This window comes from Pantherophis guttatus, chromosome 3 (genome assembly GCF_059756535.1).
Source record: "Pantherophis guttatus breed Tessera chromosome 3, ASM5975653v1, whole genome shotgun sequence".
NCBI classification, from domain to species: Eukaryota; Metazoa; Chordata; class Lepidosauria; order Squamata; family Colubridae; genus Pantherophis; species Pantherophis guttatus.
In genome coordinates, this window is record NC_142065.1 from 153,957,814 (window position 1) to 153,976,253 (window position 18,440).

At 33.7% G+C, this 18,440-nt stretch overlaps 1 protein-coding gene across 4 annotated transcripts in view; it reads right to left on the reverse strand.

Moving 5' to 3' along the window:
• ATP9B (ATPase phospholipid transporting 9B) overlaps positions 1-18,440 on the reverse strand; it is a 158,922-nt gene that overhangs the window by 55,641 nt on the left and 84,841 nt on the right. For all 4 annotated transcript variants that reach the window (XM_087890377.1, XM_087890376.1, XM_060682069.2 and 1 more), the window contains exons 12-13: positions 13,075-13,235; positions 2,823-2,965 (exon numbers count right to left, since the gene is read on the reverse strand). In XM_087890377.1, the coding sequence (XP_087746503.1) occupies positions 2,823-2,965; positions 13,075-13,235 (304 nt within the window). The remainder of the gene's footprint in view (positions 1-2,822; positions 2,966-13,074; positions 13,236-18,440) is intronic.

The window sequence follows — 18,440 nt, forward strand, 5'->3', positions numbered from 1 at the left end:
TAATAAATATTTGTAAGGGATTTAAATGAGTCCTAGGGGATTCCCATGCATCATTTCAGTGTATCAATGTGGAAGAATTGCATTTTAAGAAGGGCCAGCAGATCTTGGTCCTAACATGCTTCTCTTTATTTGAATAAGTTTGGGACTTGAAGCAATACTTACAAAATAGATCCTCATGTGGCCATACTGCTGAAATTGATAAATCCATTTTCATATGGCCTTAGATACCTCATGAAATAAGAAATTACGGAAGATAGTTATCAGGAAAAGAGTCTTGCAAGGGACTAGAATTTCAAGTTTAAGTCTAATACTGAATCTTCCTCAGAAGATGTTCTTCCACATTTTACATAAGTTGTGAATTCTCCATCACTGGAAGTTTTTAAGAAGACATTGGACAACCATTTGTCTGAAATTGTACAGGATTTCCTGCCTGAGCAAGGGGTTGGACTAGAAGACCTCCAAGGTCCCTTCCAACTCTGTTATTCTAAGATAGCAATAGTTTGGAACTCTAAAATTAGGGTGCAATTTTAGAAAACTGAACAAAAACTGAGAACTTGGTGTAGTGGTTAGGGCACCATTTTAAAAACCAGGAGACCTTGAGTTCTAGTCCTGCCTTAGCCATGAAAGCTAGGTGAGTGATTTGGGGCCAACCACTCTCTTTCACCTCACAGAATTGTTGTGAAGAAAATAGGAGGAAGGAATATTAAGTATTTTTGTTGCCTTGAGTTACTTATAAAATAATAAAGGTGAAATAAAAATCTAATAAATATATAAATACATATATACTACAGTTAGATCTCTTCTGGAAGAGTTTTACAATTGACAAAGAAGACTTTACCCAGATTCCCACTTATTTCGTATGCATAAATGGAAGAAGTTGATATTACAAACATATCCCAAAATATGGATAATTATAAGAAAATATACTTGGATATCCAAAAACTAAGCTTACCATCTGCATTAATTTCATGAAAGGACGTTCCTATTTTTGCCATGCAATGCTTGACATATGTTAACTGTAGATAAATTTTAAACACAAACCTCCAGTGTTAACACATTATTTCTTATTACAGGGCTTCCCCAGTAGATTATGAATTCCATTACTCTATGCATCTGTTCAACTATTACATGTGTTAAGTATCTCATTTGGTCCACACAGCCGCTAAAATGTTAATTACAGCACTCAAATGCGCGCATATGCATTAGTAAATAACTGTGCTTGGAAGATGGTTTTTATTTGTTATAATTGAATACTATGGTTGCTGTCAGGAAGGGCAGGGAAGTTGGAGTATCACACTCTAGATGTCAAAAACATTAAATAAATATTGCCAAGTATCTTTGTTTTTTTTCTTTGTTGTAGGAACTTTCATGCCCTAGAGAGACTGAAATGTCATGCTCAGCTGCCCTTGGAAAACACTGGAAACAGCATTCCCCCAATAATGGATGACGCCTTTCTGTCAAACTTATATGTGATTCAAGTCCAAACAACCTGGCACTTTGGGTAATGGATGCTATAATTAAAATGTGAGTCCTAAAGAACCTGTTGTTTTAGTGGGTGTTTTTAGTAATGGCTTTGTTCTACATGAAGATAAAAACTCTCTAACAAAGGAATTAATGTATTGCTTTAATAGGCTGCACCCTGAGTTAAGTTTTAAAATTTATGAGTTCTCTGCAGCATTGTTCTTTAAACAATGGTATTGTCAAATGCAGCCAGTGAGAAGATTAAAGTTCTCCCAGCAGATTAAGTACAAATTATCTGTCCTCCTGTTTAAGCATCATTTGTTCATTTATCACATAACGTCTAGTATTTCTGGTCAGTGTCAATATGCTCTGCATCCTTGCGGTTAACAGATGTCTTCTCTTGTCGAATGAATTACTTTATGTTTCACGCACTGGTGGCCGCAGATGTGTCACTATAGCAACATCATTAATTTCAGATCTTACCGGAAACATGCACTCCAATCAAACCTAATTATACCACATTGCTTTCTTGTCCCACAATAAGGAAACTATAATGCAATCATTGGGATACTTCATTTTCTATTCTGCTGTGGCAAATGAGAGAGCCACAGTGATGGACGCTTCTTGTCAAAAAGCTTATTGATGAAGCACAAACCCAATTTACAATCATACAAAGGACTACCTTGCAATTATGTTAGTAATGTAATGCACTTTAGACTTTACAAATAATTCTTAATCATTTCAAAAGAAACTAGAGCCACAGTAAGATATTTGTAAGCTTTTACTTTATTCTTTTTAAAATTTTCAATATAGGAAAGCCCCTACATGGTATGTGACAAGAACATATAAACCTATCAAGAGACCATTCATAGAAATGGCTGAAAGAATCATAGCTTTTGAAATTAAGCAACCAGGTTTTAATGGGGAAATTAGATATGTTATGGCATAATTCAAGTATCTTTGAAACTATGTGGAAATACTAATGGATCCAATACTTAATGATATCCATTGCAACTTTTGTCTCTCCTATTTTATTTTTACCAGTTTAGATATAAAATACAAAATTAACAGCCTTGGAAATTTTGGCTTAAAATCCTACACATTACTTTCATTTTGAGCACAGTCCTTTAATTTGCACACATACTGCAGTTTTCCATTTACAGAGACATTCTGGTTAGTAAAATTCCATATTGTGTTTTTTCCCAGTTAATCACCTAAATATACCAAAAACAGTAGTGTTAAAAGGAACTAATTTGACAATTAGATTGAAGCACCTAATCAAGGTATACTGGTTAATATACATTGACAACTAGTAATTTTCTGCATAAAGTTCATCCATAAAATATATTTCCAAGATGTACCTGTTTTATCTGTCAGTAGATATACAAGGCGTCCCAATTCTTCAGGTATGGTACTTGTCCTGACAACTGTTCCAGGTATATTATCATCCTTCATAATCATCCAACCATATGCTGCTTTGCCCATATCTAGATTTACACGTAAACTGGAAAGAAAACAGACTCTCCTGAATTTAACAACTTTAATTTGAATATAAAAAACAACAACAAAAAAAAGGAAATAGTGCAATTAAATCTGCAATTTTATTTATATAAATAAAGAATATACATGTTCTTAGATCCTGGAACTTCATCACTAGGAATGACTATAAACCATAAGCCGTGCTTTAATTTTTTTTCTTTGAAATCAGCAATATTATGCATACCTATTCTATCCTTTATTGTAAGTATGCCATCTCATAATTAATTCAATTTAGTATTTATATTTGGCACCCTAATTGTAAACTTCTGTAATGGCATATTATTCTCTTATGGTAAAGTCATAAGTTGTCACAGGAAAAACGCTCACTATGAGCACTTTATCTTTTAAATTCAGAACTGAATTCTTCTTTAATATGGTTGCAAAATAGTACTTCCCAACTCCCAAACCTGAAGCAGATCTAAAAGAATACCATGGCCGATAATACAGAATTCTGCTGAGAGATTGAGGAAGGCTAATATGGATGCATGACCCTCATCTTCAGGTCATGCACTCTACAAGTCATCCACAAAGTTAGCCTGTTTTCTCAGTTCTGTAATCTGGCCTGAAACGTGACTGAAAAGGGTCCATATAATCCATTTTAACCAGGGCCTGGAACTGAGTACCTACCACTTTCTCAGTAATCAACTCTAAAATGGAAAGGTTGGAGACTGAGCAAAGACTGTCCAACATGGTCAAGTCCAAGGATAGCCTCATGAGGAATAGGCATATCACTGTGTACTTCAAGGCAGGTAACACCACTCACTCCCACAATGAGGCATTAAGCATTGTTCCAACCCAACTGCATGCCACTTCCCAGGAAGCCTGATCAACCAGAAAAGTCATAGGTCCAGAACATAGGTGGCAAAACACATAGCCCCAAGGATCTTGTTTATTTTCTCAGGAGTAATTGGCTCAAATGCTTCCTAGATAACCTCTATAGGGGTTACCCAATCAACCTTCAACTTGAGCAACTTTGACAGACACAAGAATATTCTTTAAAGTAGCCTTGCAAGGCTGCCTTGGCCTCTCCTTACCCAGAAGGGGCCTGGGCACTAAATGGGATGCCAGCGGGCTGTCTGCAGACAGAATATGAGTAGAGTAGTGAAGTTGCTTCATTGTTTGCACAGGATGCTTGTCACATCTCATTCCATTCCAACTAAAGTTTCAACCAGACAAATTCCTTCTGATATTCAATTGAGTTCACCAACAACCCAGGGAGGCTAATCAAAGAAGCCTCACTTTCTTGCAATGGATGGTGTTAATATAACCTGAGCCCAGATCACATTGCTAAAAGACTAGATTTAATAAGTGATCTCCATTGTGGGCTGAGTATTCAAGAAGTTGGCTTACGTCCATGGTTGTTATGCTGGTCATAAACTTCTAAGCCATCACTAACGGTAAGCCCAAACAAGTCAAGTTGAAGTCCACCAGGACTAATAGCCTGGGGAACTCCAGTGCAAATTTAGCCACACAGTTGAGAAACCTTGGGCAGGATTCCACTACACTGCAAAGAGAAAGATAAATAAACAACAGTCCTAACTGATTTATATGGCTCAATCTCACAGAGGATCTCACACTTTTCAATGTCTTCTACAGCTCTTTTAAAGGCTACCTAAGACTCCAGGATTAGAAAAGCCACTTTCCACAGGGATCTGCTGTGGATTTGTGGTTACACAAATTTGTGGATTTGTTCTATACCTGTAACCTGGAGGGTACATTTCTAAAAGGGGATCCTCCCTCATGTCCAACTAGGTTTTGGTGTTGCAAGCAAGATCATCCCTCTCCTCCACGATCAAGTAATGGATGAGGGAAGTTTATTGCAGGCTAACCTAGCATTGGTAGGAATAGTTGGAGTTTAGAGCTGCAAAGCTATTAGAACAGGTCTTGGAGTTGGCAGAGATCCAGAACATGGTTTTGTTTCAAATAACAAATCTACCTTTCTAGAGTGGCCTACCCAATATTTAATCGAGACATTTCTGATAATATGGTGATTTGGTGTACTCAATCTGGTGCATGTCTTCGGTATCAATTTACAAATTGTAAGTAATCTTTGACTTTGCTCTGTCCTTGAGTGCTCATGTTGACATAGTGGGGAAAAGAAGTTATGACTTGAAGATGAGTTACCAACTATGTCCTTTATTGCTACCAATATATTGATTACTTATTGATTTATATGAGATTGTACTCAATCACAGTACAGAAAGTCATAGATATTAATATATTTGGACAAAAGTCTCCCTTTAAGTCTTTTACTTCAAAACTTCTCTTCCAAATAATGTTTTCTATGAAGCTTTTATTATATAATCCCAGAATCCCTATAATTTACTGCACTGAAGTTGAAATATACATAACTGAAAATCAATCTCTTTCTACCTATATTCTTCTTAAATCTTCAAACCTCTTCTGATGCTTTGGAAAGGAACTGAATGGAGAAAACCATCCAGACATCTCTAAATACAGACCTATTGAAATTTCAGGTAACAAAAGCAATCATTAAGAATTTCAGGCATTATCCTTATGTCTCCGTAGTTAAATAGTGTATATATTTTATACACTGGGAGTAATCAACTGAAAGGAAAGTATATGTAATGCAAACCACTGTTTCTTAAGATTCATTCTGCAAAACAACAATGTCGTTCACACAAATAGGTGGTCTTATGTGAACTGTTCCCAAGATCTAAAAGATAAGTTTGGGGTGGTAGAGGGTTTATAAATTCAATTTTTAAAATCAAATAAGTAACTTAGGCATGAATAATATGGGAATTATTTTATAAAGTAATAAAGGCAGGACAAAAACCTAATAAATAAATAATCTCCCGCAGGTACAACATTGGAAGTATTGAAGGGAAAAAAAACCTCATCACTTAAAATTTTGTGGACTAATGTTCACATAGAATATAAACTTTTAAGTGAAGAAAATTAGGCTACTACAGTACATACCTATAATACAGTATGTATTTTTGTGAAGACAGATTTTAATGAAGATAAATTTTGATAGGCTGAATATTACACTGATTCCAAGTTTTCAACAATGGATAGAATTGGCATCATATGCAAATTTATATGGAATTTCAAAAAATCTGTCTTCAAACATTTGAAAAATACTGATCTAAGATGCTTGGAAAAGTGCATGAAATCACCCTTAGGGTTATAAAAAGTATTATGAACTATTCTCAAATGTGAAACAAGTTATATTTTTTCAAGGTAATTCAATATTTACTCTTGATTGTATAAAAATGGTATGTTTTTAATCTCAGAATGGAAACCTAAAGAAAACGCTTCCCAATAATAAAACGATAAATAGTTTTACTAATTTTTGCCAGTAAAAATGAAATATTTATTGTAATTTTGACGGGTTTATCTTGATTTTCTACCATTGTCTTTTTACAATTCATACTATCTACCTCCATCTGAAGGTAATCTGTAGTCCAAATCATCCAAATATTCTCTCTCTTTCTCATATCTCCCTCGCGGGTCCAATAAATCAGAAATCAACAATGTGTAACTGTTTCATAAAATTCTAAATCTTTGCCTTCAGGAGATAAAGATTTAGAATTTTCTCACTATTTCTTAGTGAGAATATTAGTCTTGAAATTCTTTATATAATGAATCACACCTCAATGAAAACTTTGATAGATTTTTCTTTTTAAGTTACAGAAATTGACACTAATGATAATTTGGAACACTAATTAAATGATCCTATAATAATCATTTATCAATGAACAGAAGTTTGAGTTCTTAGTACTGGGTTACAGAAAGGATCCACATTGCACAAAGCAGGAACAGTCTGTAAGAATCATGCTTGTTATAAAATTCTCACAATTGTCCGACTATAATTTCACTCTTCAGAGTAGTTACAACTAAAGTAGATGAGGAAAAATATTGTTTTCTCAGCACGAAATACTGTATCTTGCAAACTGAGAAAATGAGAGATCACTGAAAAAGCGCAACCTTGAGAAACATGTCAGGATCATGCGCAACAACTGTGCAATTAGCTGTGCTAAAAAAGTCATTTGGAAAGACCCTACAATAATGTTATGTTATCCTGTTAGTCACTACCTTGCCAGCTTTGTAGAATGCTGATCTCCTGATGGGTTAATAGTATCCTTTCACCCAATGATTTACTTAGAATAGTTTTGTAGTGTCATGCACAATAATTTCCAGCTGCCTTTAGCCCAAATAAAATTCCTTAGGAGAATTTTTGACCTGTAGTAGCAAAAGAATTACAGGGGAAGTATAAAAAACCATTTATCTCTAACTAAGCTTACCTTATTGCTCACATTTTACTTGCTGTTACCCAATATTGGATGGATTGTAGATGTTTGATTACATATAAACAACTGGCAACTTCAGATGATCATTATGATCGTATAGTTTAGCTCTACATTAGTGTAGCAATAAATGATAATCAGTAAAAAATCTAAAATATTCCCCAAGAGCAGTAATTTTTCAGATTCTAATGTAGACAAAACTTGATTTCAATAAATATTCATGAAGCTGAAATAGGCATCTATGAAATAATGCCAACTATAGGTTACCTAGTAAGATACAATCTCAAAAAAAAGCCATGCACCATAAATATATCTTGAAAAATATAATCAGAACATTGCCATCCTGGGTTAAAGGGAAATCAAGCAGGTTCTAAACTCACTAAAGACCTAGGTTCTTAAAGTTACAATATCAGGTCCCTTTTAAAATTTACTCTATTAATATAAACCCCAAAACAGAAGCTCTCTATTCACTTGTTTTGTTAACAATATATAATAAAATACGCATTAAAAACAAATAGTTACTGAGCATTTTAGAATACTCTCAATAAATAATGAATCTGTCACCTATGTAAGTTAGGACAGTGTACCTGCTGAAGCAGCAAGTTTTGCTGAGTTTCTTCCCAAGTGGAGCAAGCCAAGAAAAGGTGAGCCTCTTATAGTCTTGGGTCTTATCTTTTTAGCTTCTGGGACTAGAGAAAGGATGCACAACTTTTCCTGAACTAAGCTTGCTTTTAGAGGCATATGAATGATGGTGCTCAAAATGTAGGGGGGGGGGTATGTAAAAAAATGCCTGGGTATATGCCTGGGTGTATTTAAAAATGGGCAGAGGAGTTGAAATGATCTAAAACATTGAAGACACATACATATCAAAGGCACGTACGTGAAAGATCACACAAACTCTTACACATTCATTCAAAATCAATTGTGCCCATATATATTTATTTAATTCAGAATTAAGCAATTGCATATGTACACTTAAATCCAAACACTCCCCAAAACCCACCTCTCTCTTAAGCACACTGACACACATTTATTTGTTACTGCATTTAGGCTGTATCTTTTTCTTAGACCTCAAGTCTGTTTTGCCCAGAGATACTTTCTTATTTTGTAACAACAAGCCTGTCTATTAGGTTATTCTGAGAGAAAATGGCTGGCCCAAAGTCACACAGTGAGCATGTGGCCTGGCCTAACTCTCCTCTTTTAAATTTTTAATTCGTTTGATTTTATAAATTGGGTGTTTTAATCTGTGTTTCGGCCAAAATATTTAATAATTTTAAGGGACTTTTAATATTTGTATTATCTGTATTTTATCTTGGCTGTTCACCGCCCTGAGTCCTCCGGGAGTAGGGCGGTATAGAAATTTGATTAATAAATAAATAATAAATAAATAAATGTCCGTGGCAAGGTGGCAACTTGAATCTAGGTCACTACTGAGCTGCCTTTTCAAAGTCCAGCACATTCATGCAAATATTCACATTCATAGTTTCCACTATGGTCCCTCAGAATCTTATGCATTGCTGTAGTAGTACTTATGTATTAAGACACAAGATGTAGTAGTACTTATGTATTAAGACATACAACACATATATAATAAGACACAAAATTAAGATACAAGTAGTACTTATGTATTAAGATACAAGATGGAAGGTCAGGATGACAAAGAAACAGCAGCCCTTGAGGTGGGAAAGCCTATATTCATTCCCAAAATAGACTGTTTGGGAATACTGTTTTCTCTCCAATCCAATAATTCAATAGACATATGTACCAAGCCATCACAAAAAGGTCCCATTGCACATGAAAATAATGAGGAGTTTACTCAGAGAATCTTCAATGTATAATGTTCTCTTCCCTTGGCATCAAATTGCTGTATGAAAAGTTATTTACAGTCTACTTCAGTTGCATAAGTTGTTTTTGTTTATGTTTAGGAAACGGACAGCTTGCAATATTAAGCTGAAATCTGTGTTACTATATCAAATTTCTTGCCTGTAGTGTTAAGAGAATACATGCCCTCTCCCATCAGATATATTCTAGTGAGTAGAGACCCAGCCTTATTTTTCAAAATTCTATATTTATGTGCATTAAGAGTTTATATATAGATCCAGAATCTTAAAAAGAGACAAAATAATATGTTTGCTAGCAATGAAGTTCCTTACAATTTACTTACAATTAAGTGAAATAAAATAAAATTGTCTACTTTCATGCAATTAAGTGAAATTCATGTAGTGGTTTAAATAACAATAGTTATTAAAGATACAATAATTTACATTCTTTTCTTGGGACTGTAACAAAGTCTTTATGCATGGCAAAACAAAATTTAAAAGCTCCTACATTCTGAATATTGTAACTATTGCTTTTTATGATCAATTAGTTTCATTTACACCTTTTCTTTGAGAGTTTAAAACACATCAGAGATTATTCTATAATCTCAAATGGATCAGAAAGTTGGCTACAATTATTTTCAAGAGCTAGTGAGGAAAACAGACTTCAAGAAGCTGTGATTCACATTTTAAGAAGCTGTATTTCCTGTGCATAGAGCAAAATGCCTTATTATTTTGTTTGCTGACAAGATGGTTGCTTTAATTATAATTGTAAAAATCTATTCTTTGTTCTTTTAGAATATGATGATGCCCTTGAAGTGATGTCCCGGTGCCTGGAGGCCGTACGGATCTGGATGGGGAGAAACAGACTCAGGCTCAACCCATCCAAGACCGAGTGGCTGTGGTTTCTGACGTCCCGATATAGTCAGTTGGTGCCATCACTGACTATTGGGGGCGAGTCGATGGCCCCCACGGAGAGGGCTCACAACTTAGGTGTCCTTCTGGACTCACGGCTGTCTTTAGAAGAGCACTTGACGGCTGTGGCTGGGAGGACTTTCTATCAGGTTCCCCTGATTCGCCAGTTCAGGGTTCCAGCCTTTCTGGATCGGGACTCGTTATGTACGGTCATTCATGCTCTCGTCACTTCCCGCCTGGATTACTGCAATGCTCTCTACATGGGGCTCCCCTTGAGGAGCACTCAGAGGCTCCAGCTGGTCCAGAATGTGCCCGCGCGGGTGGTTACGGGAGCTATGTGGCGCCCCCATGTGACTCCCCTCCTGCATGAGCTGCACTGGCTCCCAGTGGTCTTCCGGGTGCACTTCAAGGTTTTGGTTACCACCTTTAGAGCGCTCCATGGCTTAGGACCGGGATATTTACGAGACCGCCTTCTGCCACCAGTAGCCTCTCATCGATCAGTACGCTCCCATAGAGAGGGTCTTCTCAGGGTGCCGTCGGCCAAACAATCGACTGGCGGCCCCCAGGGGGAGAGCCTTCTCTGTGGGGGCACCTGCCATCTGGAACGAGCTCCCCCCGGGAGATACGGAGTATCCCGGATTTGCGCACTTTCCGCCGTGCCATCAAAACATTCTTATACCAACAGGCTGGTCTGGCCTAACCTTCCTTTTAAATTATTTTAAATTTGTTTTATAAATTGGGGTGTTTTAAATTTGTCTGTGGGCCAAATCATTTAATGTATTTTTAACTGGTTTTTTTAATGTTTGTAATATGTGTAGGGCGGTATATAAATTCAAATTCAAATAATAATAATAATAATAATAATAGATGTACTGATCACTACCTTCACATCAAACCAACAATCAGAATATAAAACAAATAAAAAGCAGGTATTTAATACAGTAATTTCTCCATTTTTATGTAATAAAAATGTGCTTAAAAGTTGGTGAACTTTTGAATGTTCAATTGTCTGCATAGGTATGACCAAAACATGACCTGTCTCTACACAAGTCCTAAAATTAGAGAAGGATAATTCAATTAAACAAACGAGTCAAAAACATAATTATTCATTTACTTCTTTAGGAAAATGTTCCAAAGCTACATATTTGTATGTAAGGTGTATGTACAGAAGATTATCAGTTCATTTGAAGGGAAAATTAGTGTATTATGGATGAAACAAAGTAGATTTTTGAGGGCAGTCTGAAAAACAGTTGTTAATGCTTACCAGCTCAGACAGGGTTACAAAAAGATTTCCCCAAAATTGTACTTCACCAGTTCACTGTCAAGCAGATTATTTACAAATGGAGGTAATTAAGACTACTATTATCTTTCTCAGGAAGATTGACCAATGAAAATCATATCAAGAGCAAGGCATTTCATACTCTGAGAGGTCTCAAAAAAACCCATACTAATATCTAGGGAACTAAAGGCCTGTTTTGCATTGGTGAATATCAGACTCATGATGCTATCAGAAGAACACTGAACAACAAAGGTGTGATACAGCAGAGTTTTAAGGAAAAAACCACTACTCCAAAAATAACACTGCTGCCTGCCTAGTTTGCAAAAACCCAAATGGATAAACCAGAAGACTATTGGAAGAATTTTCTGTGAATGGATGAGACCAAAACAGACTGAAAAATGTTATACTGGAAAAAGGCAAACACTGCATCCCAGCATAAGAACTTTATTTCATCTATAAAACACGGTGGTGGCATATCATAGTTTGGGGATGGTTTGTTGACTCTGGACCAGGACAGCTTGTCATCATTGATGGAACTACAAGATCTGAATTGTACCAGAAAATTTTACAGGAAAATGTCAAGGTATCTGTGTATGAACTGAAGCTCAAAAGAAAGTGGGTCATGCAGCAAGATAACGACCCAAAATACACAAGCTGTATCATTAAAGAATGGTTAAAGCAGAAGAAAGTTAATGTTTTGGAATAGCTAAATCAAAGTCCTGTCCTTAATCCTATAAAGTATTGTGGAAGGTAGCAGTTCATGAAAGGAAGTGTTGTGGAACTGTAGCAGTTCATGAAAGGAAGCCCACCAACATTTCTGTGTTAAAGCTGTTCTGTAAGATTGAGCTAAATTCTCCAAATTATGTGCAGGATTGATCAAATGTGTAGAAAGCCAATTTGGTATAGTGGTTAAGACACTAGGCTAGATACCAGGAGACTGTGAGTTCTAGTCCTGCCTTAGGCATGGAAGTCAACTGGGTGACCTTGGATTAATCACTGTCTCTCAGCCCAATGCAACTCATAAATTTGGTGTTCTGGGAAAATAGGAGGACATGGGAGTTCAGGTGTGCTTGAGTTATTATAAAAATTATAAAGATGGGAAATAAATAAATATTTGAAAAGTTATCAGAAATCTTTAATTGCAGTTACTGCGGCCCAATGAAGGCACACCAATTAATGACAGCAAAAGCTCACTTCGGCCACACACAACTATGTAGCTTTGGATCATTTTCCTCAATAAATAAATAAACAAATATAATGTTCTTTTTCTAGTTTTGGGACTATGTGGAAAACAGATCACATTTTAGGTCATATTATGTAGAAAACGTAACAGTCAAAAGAACTCAAAATTAAGCACCATTGCCTAATAAAATAAAACTATTTTTGAAAACCATAAGATTCTAATTATAATATAACTTTATTCCTTTTTTAACATTTTTAAATGTACCTGAAAGTAAAGCACAGACATTCTTAATTCAATAATGTATTAAGGCATCTAAACAAAATAAAATCTTCCAAATAAACACCTTTCCAGAAATTGTATTTTCTGGTAAGATTATGTTATAAAAATACATTCATGCAACTAAATATATTGTACAGTATAGATGAATTACTCCAGCAAAATAAATAAAAGATACAACAGCATGGAGTTTTATACAATGTTTTAACAGAATATATAGTATATCTTCTATACCTTCCTCTTGTTGAGATCAATTTTATTCACAATTAGAAATGTAACTACATTTTTATTTTTAAAAAAATATATCTGTATTTTATTTCATTTTATACATACCTGATTGGGATTATATAAGAAAAAAGGAGAAGAAACCGAAAAAGATTGCGGTACCATGGTCCCACAAATCCTTGCAAGGTTACCATGACAACTGAAAGTGCAACTAGAGCCAAGAACAGTGCTTTGGTCAGTTGATTCAGTTCAAGATCCAGCAAACCAACCTAAAAGGAAGCAATATATATTTAATAACTATTTTGCTAAATAACTAAATTTAAGCTACGTAACTGAATTTCAAACTACATTTTGTGTTTATTTGAAATATCTAAATATAAACAATTAGAAGAATAGACAAGAATATGTGTAGCTCAAGGTTGAATTATGGAGCCCTTGATGCTCTCTGCGTTTGGCTGTTTTCTTGCAGATGTTTCATTGCTTGACCAGAGTAATATCATCAGTGCTAGTGAGTGTGGGGTTTGCTTCCTGTTAACATAGCTTATTAGAAGCTTATATTAAATTAGAAGAATACACTGATATATTTTATAATATATATTTTATTATAAATATAATCAAATGTTTTACTGTGGCTTTGTTGTGTCTTTATAAATTGGTTTGAAGCTTTTTCATTAATTAAAAATTATAGCTGTCTTTGTGCAAGTCTATTTAACCAAGAATAATAGATAAGAGTAATGCCATGATTTTATCACTTTTAAGCTTTTATTACATATAACATGATTTTTAATTGAATTCCTAACTTTGAAAGTCCCTAAAAATACAATTTTAAATATTGTATATATCATTATACCAATATTTTATATATTAGTACATAGAGGGTACTGAGATCTTTATACTCCCACAAGACTTTAAATAGATGTAGGATTAAATATTAGAGAAATCTGAGATTTATCGTTCATAAAAAACATGGAAACATATTTGTAAGACCAATTAGAAATTATACAGTTATGCTTTTCACATTATAGCATGAGTTATTGGGTACTGTATCTACATTAAATTTCTAGAGAGATGTTGTTTTGGGAAGTGGTTGTACTGATATGCAGGTGACCAGCAGCTTTATTCTTCTTTTCAACTAATTTGGGTAAAGCAGTGGGTATTTTTAATTGTATTCCATTCCTGCCAGTGGACTGGATGAGAGTCAAGAAACTGAAGCACAATCCAACCTTCAAATGGATTGCAGTTTTCCTGTAATAAAAGTAACCTACAATATGATTCCCTATGCAATTAGTTCAGACTGAATTTACTGTACTTTGCTTCCACTATTCTTTCATGGTTCCCAAGCCACATGAAGGGGATATATCGGTAAATCCAAAAATATAGAAGAATATTTCTAGTGATTGTTTTTATTTCTGGTTCTAACTTTAAACTTCATTCAATAATTACAAATCCCCCCCCTCCCAATTAATCTAACTCAATCCTAGCAGGTTGTATTACCTTTCTGTATCCTCTTGGATTATTACAGAAATCATAATTCATGTAAGAGTTAAATGATTTCAATAAAGTATTCAGGTTTGGATTATACTAAATCAGTGTATGGTGAAATGTGTGTAATAGATTAGTTTCAAATGAAATTAATTAGATTCAGTTGAACTATCTTAGCTTGAATTGATATATTTGATGTTGAAACAGTATATTTTAAAAAAAGGATTTACAAAAGTAAAAATTGTTGAAGGTATTTCTTCAGTTACATTTCAATTACTTCTAGTTCAAATATCATAAACTCATACTAATTCAAAAACAGGTTATACCAGTTGACGCTTTGAATATGCGGTTCTAAATGACACTTTTGCAATAAGGTAGCCAAGATAATGATACCACACAGAAACACCAGAGAAAGTTCAGTTTGTTAAAAAGAGTAAGAGGGCATAATATTCCAAAAGGAGAAAAAAATGTATAAGAATAGAATTAAAGTTCTTCTGGAAAGTTCAGAATTCATTGTTGTTTATGGGCAGTCTCTTCCCCAGAGAACTCGGCAGCTGAAGACCACAGTGGCTGATTTATCAACTACATTTAAAAAAGCAAGCACAATGAGAACAAATATCTTCCAATATCCGCAGCTTCAACTACTACATAGTTTATGCTTGAATTATTGAGAAAAATAGGTTTCTGGATTAAAATGAAGAAAAATTAAGCCAGGGAAGTAGAGCATGTTTCAAAGCCCTGATCTTTTTGCGTTGACAAAGGCAGTCTAAGTTTCAGGCCTCGCTGAGGATCAGATGAAGTCATTATTCATTCAGTCAGGGAAAAAAGACTCAATTACCTCAACCTAAAGATGCTATCAATGAATGCAAAGTGCATATTTTACTCTATTCATCCAAATCCCATTAAAAAGTGAAAGGAATGATTTAATCTGGCCTTCTAGAGTTGGGCTTTTTTTTTGTAATACAATAAAGAATCACTGTCTTGCAATATGCATAACTAGTACCTCACACTTTTCTTGCTGCATCATAGCTCTGAATGACTGTAAAAGCCAAGACAAAACCTGACAGAAAAGAATACAAAGTTTCCTTTGAGAAATGGCATTTATGGGCCCAAATGTTATGCATAGTCTCTGAGTACACATATGCAGATAACCAAAAGGATAAAAACTTCCCTAATTGATGGAGATAGATTTGGATGCAAGTTTGGAGCTCATTCAGTAAGTTTATGTGCTCTTTAAAATTAATGTAAAAGGTTTTAGAGATACTTAAGTGCTTAGCTAACATGACTGGTTATGTATACTAACACTTCTTCAATTCACACATGTTTATGGTTTTATCATTTCTATTATGTACGTACACGTACACGTACACGTACATACACACACACACGGTTTTCTGATATGCCAAAAAGCAACCATGCCACATTGTCTAACATTTGTAAAAGTTGTTATTTGTTAAAAAAATATTTAATACTAAAAAGGAATAAATTTTGTAATATAAACAAGCAAATAACTTCATCAAAAAAAATTTAATTCAAATTTAATCCTAATATGGCTGGTTTTTTTCTATCTTCAATACCTGTAGAATATTTTTTTCATGTTTACCATAATATTTGTGTTGTTTTAAACAACTATGATAACAAAAAGAAGTTTGAAACTGGAAATTTTTAATCTCTTGGGGAAAATTTGTACAAAACAGAATAGTTTTGTAAAGGGGGTGTTGTAGGATAATGAACACAATAATTGCCTCTATAATCTAAAATGCTACTAATGGCAACAATCACATATCCATTTAGATCCTCTTTAATTTATGTACCAAGTTTTAAGTAGCTAATCACTTTCAGTAAAAAAAATGGATTATACCAACAATAAGGGGTAAGAATGATATTGCTTCGCTTAAACAAGGAAATATCTGTTCTCAATTATTCAATTATTTCAAATAATTGAATGAGCAAGAGTTTTAATTTCTGAATGATAAAGCTAGTATGATAATTAAGAAACAATATAAAATAAAAAAATATTTGATTACATCAATAATAAAGGGGAAGTTATTAAAAGGCCATCCAATGTAAAACAAAACCATTTAAGAGCCTAATCATATATACTTCTATTGAGAACTAATTAAAGCTGAGATCAACAGCTCTTCCTTTTAAATATATTGATTAGACCCTAATATCAAATTGTTCTGCAAAAGTGAAGCATTCCACAAAAATATTCTTAACTGTTATTTATGGAAAGTCATGTTAGATCAATTAAAATATTAATTTTATTAAAATGAAATTAATATATTGTTTAGAATATAAGATGGACACACTTAAACAATCTAAAAAAGGGTATCAGAAAAACTGAAGAATGCCAGAGTTACATGTTTTTTGTAAGAGATCCACCTATCTGGATGCTTTTAAAATTAACAATCAACACTCTCTAACCTATGGTTAATACTTCAAGCACTATTTTTTAAATTTTCTTTTAATTTTATTATCAAATGTTATTTCAAATCTGATTTTCAGTGATTCTTTCAATATTCTAACTCGTCTACTTTTCATTTAGAGAAATTATTACTAAACCTAAGCAATTTTTAAATATTTGCATATACAGTACATATGACTTGTATATCATATGGATATAATATAGTGATCACAAGAATAATATAGACATCTGTCAAAAATCTGAATTACACAGATATATATATTACACAGAAGCAAAATATTTTATTGAATATGACAGCTATCATACAAAAAAAACCCACTACTAAACTAATACTAAAATATAAAAAGTACATTAAAATTATAATTACCGGTATCATTCAAATTAGGTAAATTTTAAAATCAACTTTACTGCTTTATTTATCAGTTCATACTTGTTTGATATAAAAATATATACGTTTATGCATATTTCATCTGTAGTCCAAATATCATTTTGCCTTTTGATTAATAAATACAAAGTAAAAAATTTTGTCATTATCTGTATTTTGCCCAAGGCATCTCAATTATTTAATTGCAAAGGAAAGCAATGGCTGAACATGGGAATGCTTCCCAGACAACTAAAAATCTATTCCAAACCTTCTGTACTGGATTACAGTTATTAGAACAAATAAAAAAAAATCTTGCTATATTTTAAGAAGACATAAATCCAAAATAACTTGACAACAGGATATTCAGTCTGGGTACTTACTGGAATAGATATTTATTTTTTAAATAATTTGACTACAAAATGATATGTCAGCAGCTCTATTTCTATGTATTCTGAACTATTCATCAACTGTCAAAACCTAGAATTTAATAATACATTTTGTGTTTAAGGGCTATGTTGCATTTATCTAAGTTCAAACCTTTGTAGAAACGAAGAACAACAGCCAAAGGCTGCTGTTCTTAGTTTCCTCAAAGCTTTGAATACGTTCCACTAAAATGGCACTTTTAATTTAAATGAGTCAGAAAAATGTAGTGAAAGAATGTCTGTCTATCTGTATAGGAATTACTTGAAGCAAACCCATATAATGATGTTAACAGCTGGTTAAACAAATAAAGGGATGAATCTTAAAAAGTACAACTAGTCTTTAAAATGTTTTACAAAAAATATTAATTGAATTTCAACATCCAAGTTTACAACTATCATGTCAACTATTTCACTGTTTTTCAGAAAAAATGTCAAATAACATATTAAATGCATAATAAGTGTTTGTGTGATCCTTGGACACAATCTAATTCATAGCCTAATTCAGACAGCAGAGGGTGCTCAAGATTGATATAACTGATCTAAACTAGAAAATGCCTTGTAAAGTAAAGAACTTTTATTTCCATTTGGATGCTTCACAACTAGTCCTAGGGAACGTAACTATCCAAAAGCTTTCATAAACAAATAATTATTGAAGACAACTTTATTTGAACACACATAGATACACACACATACTTGAAAATGGACAAATATTACTAATGTGGTCTTGATAGGTGTTTTGAAATGCTTTCCTTTTGTGTTGATTCATCCTTCATGGTTT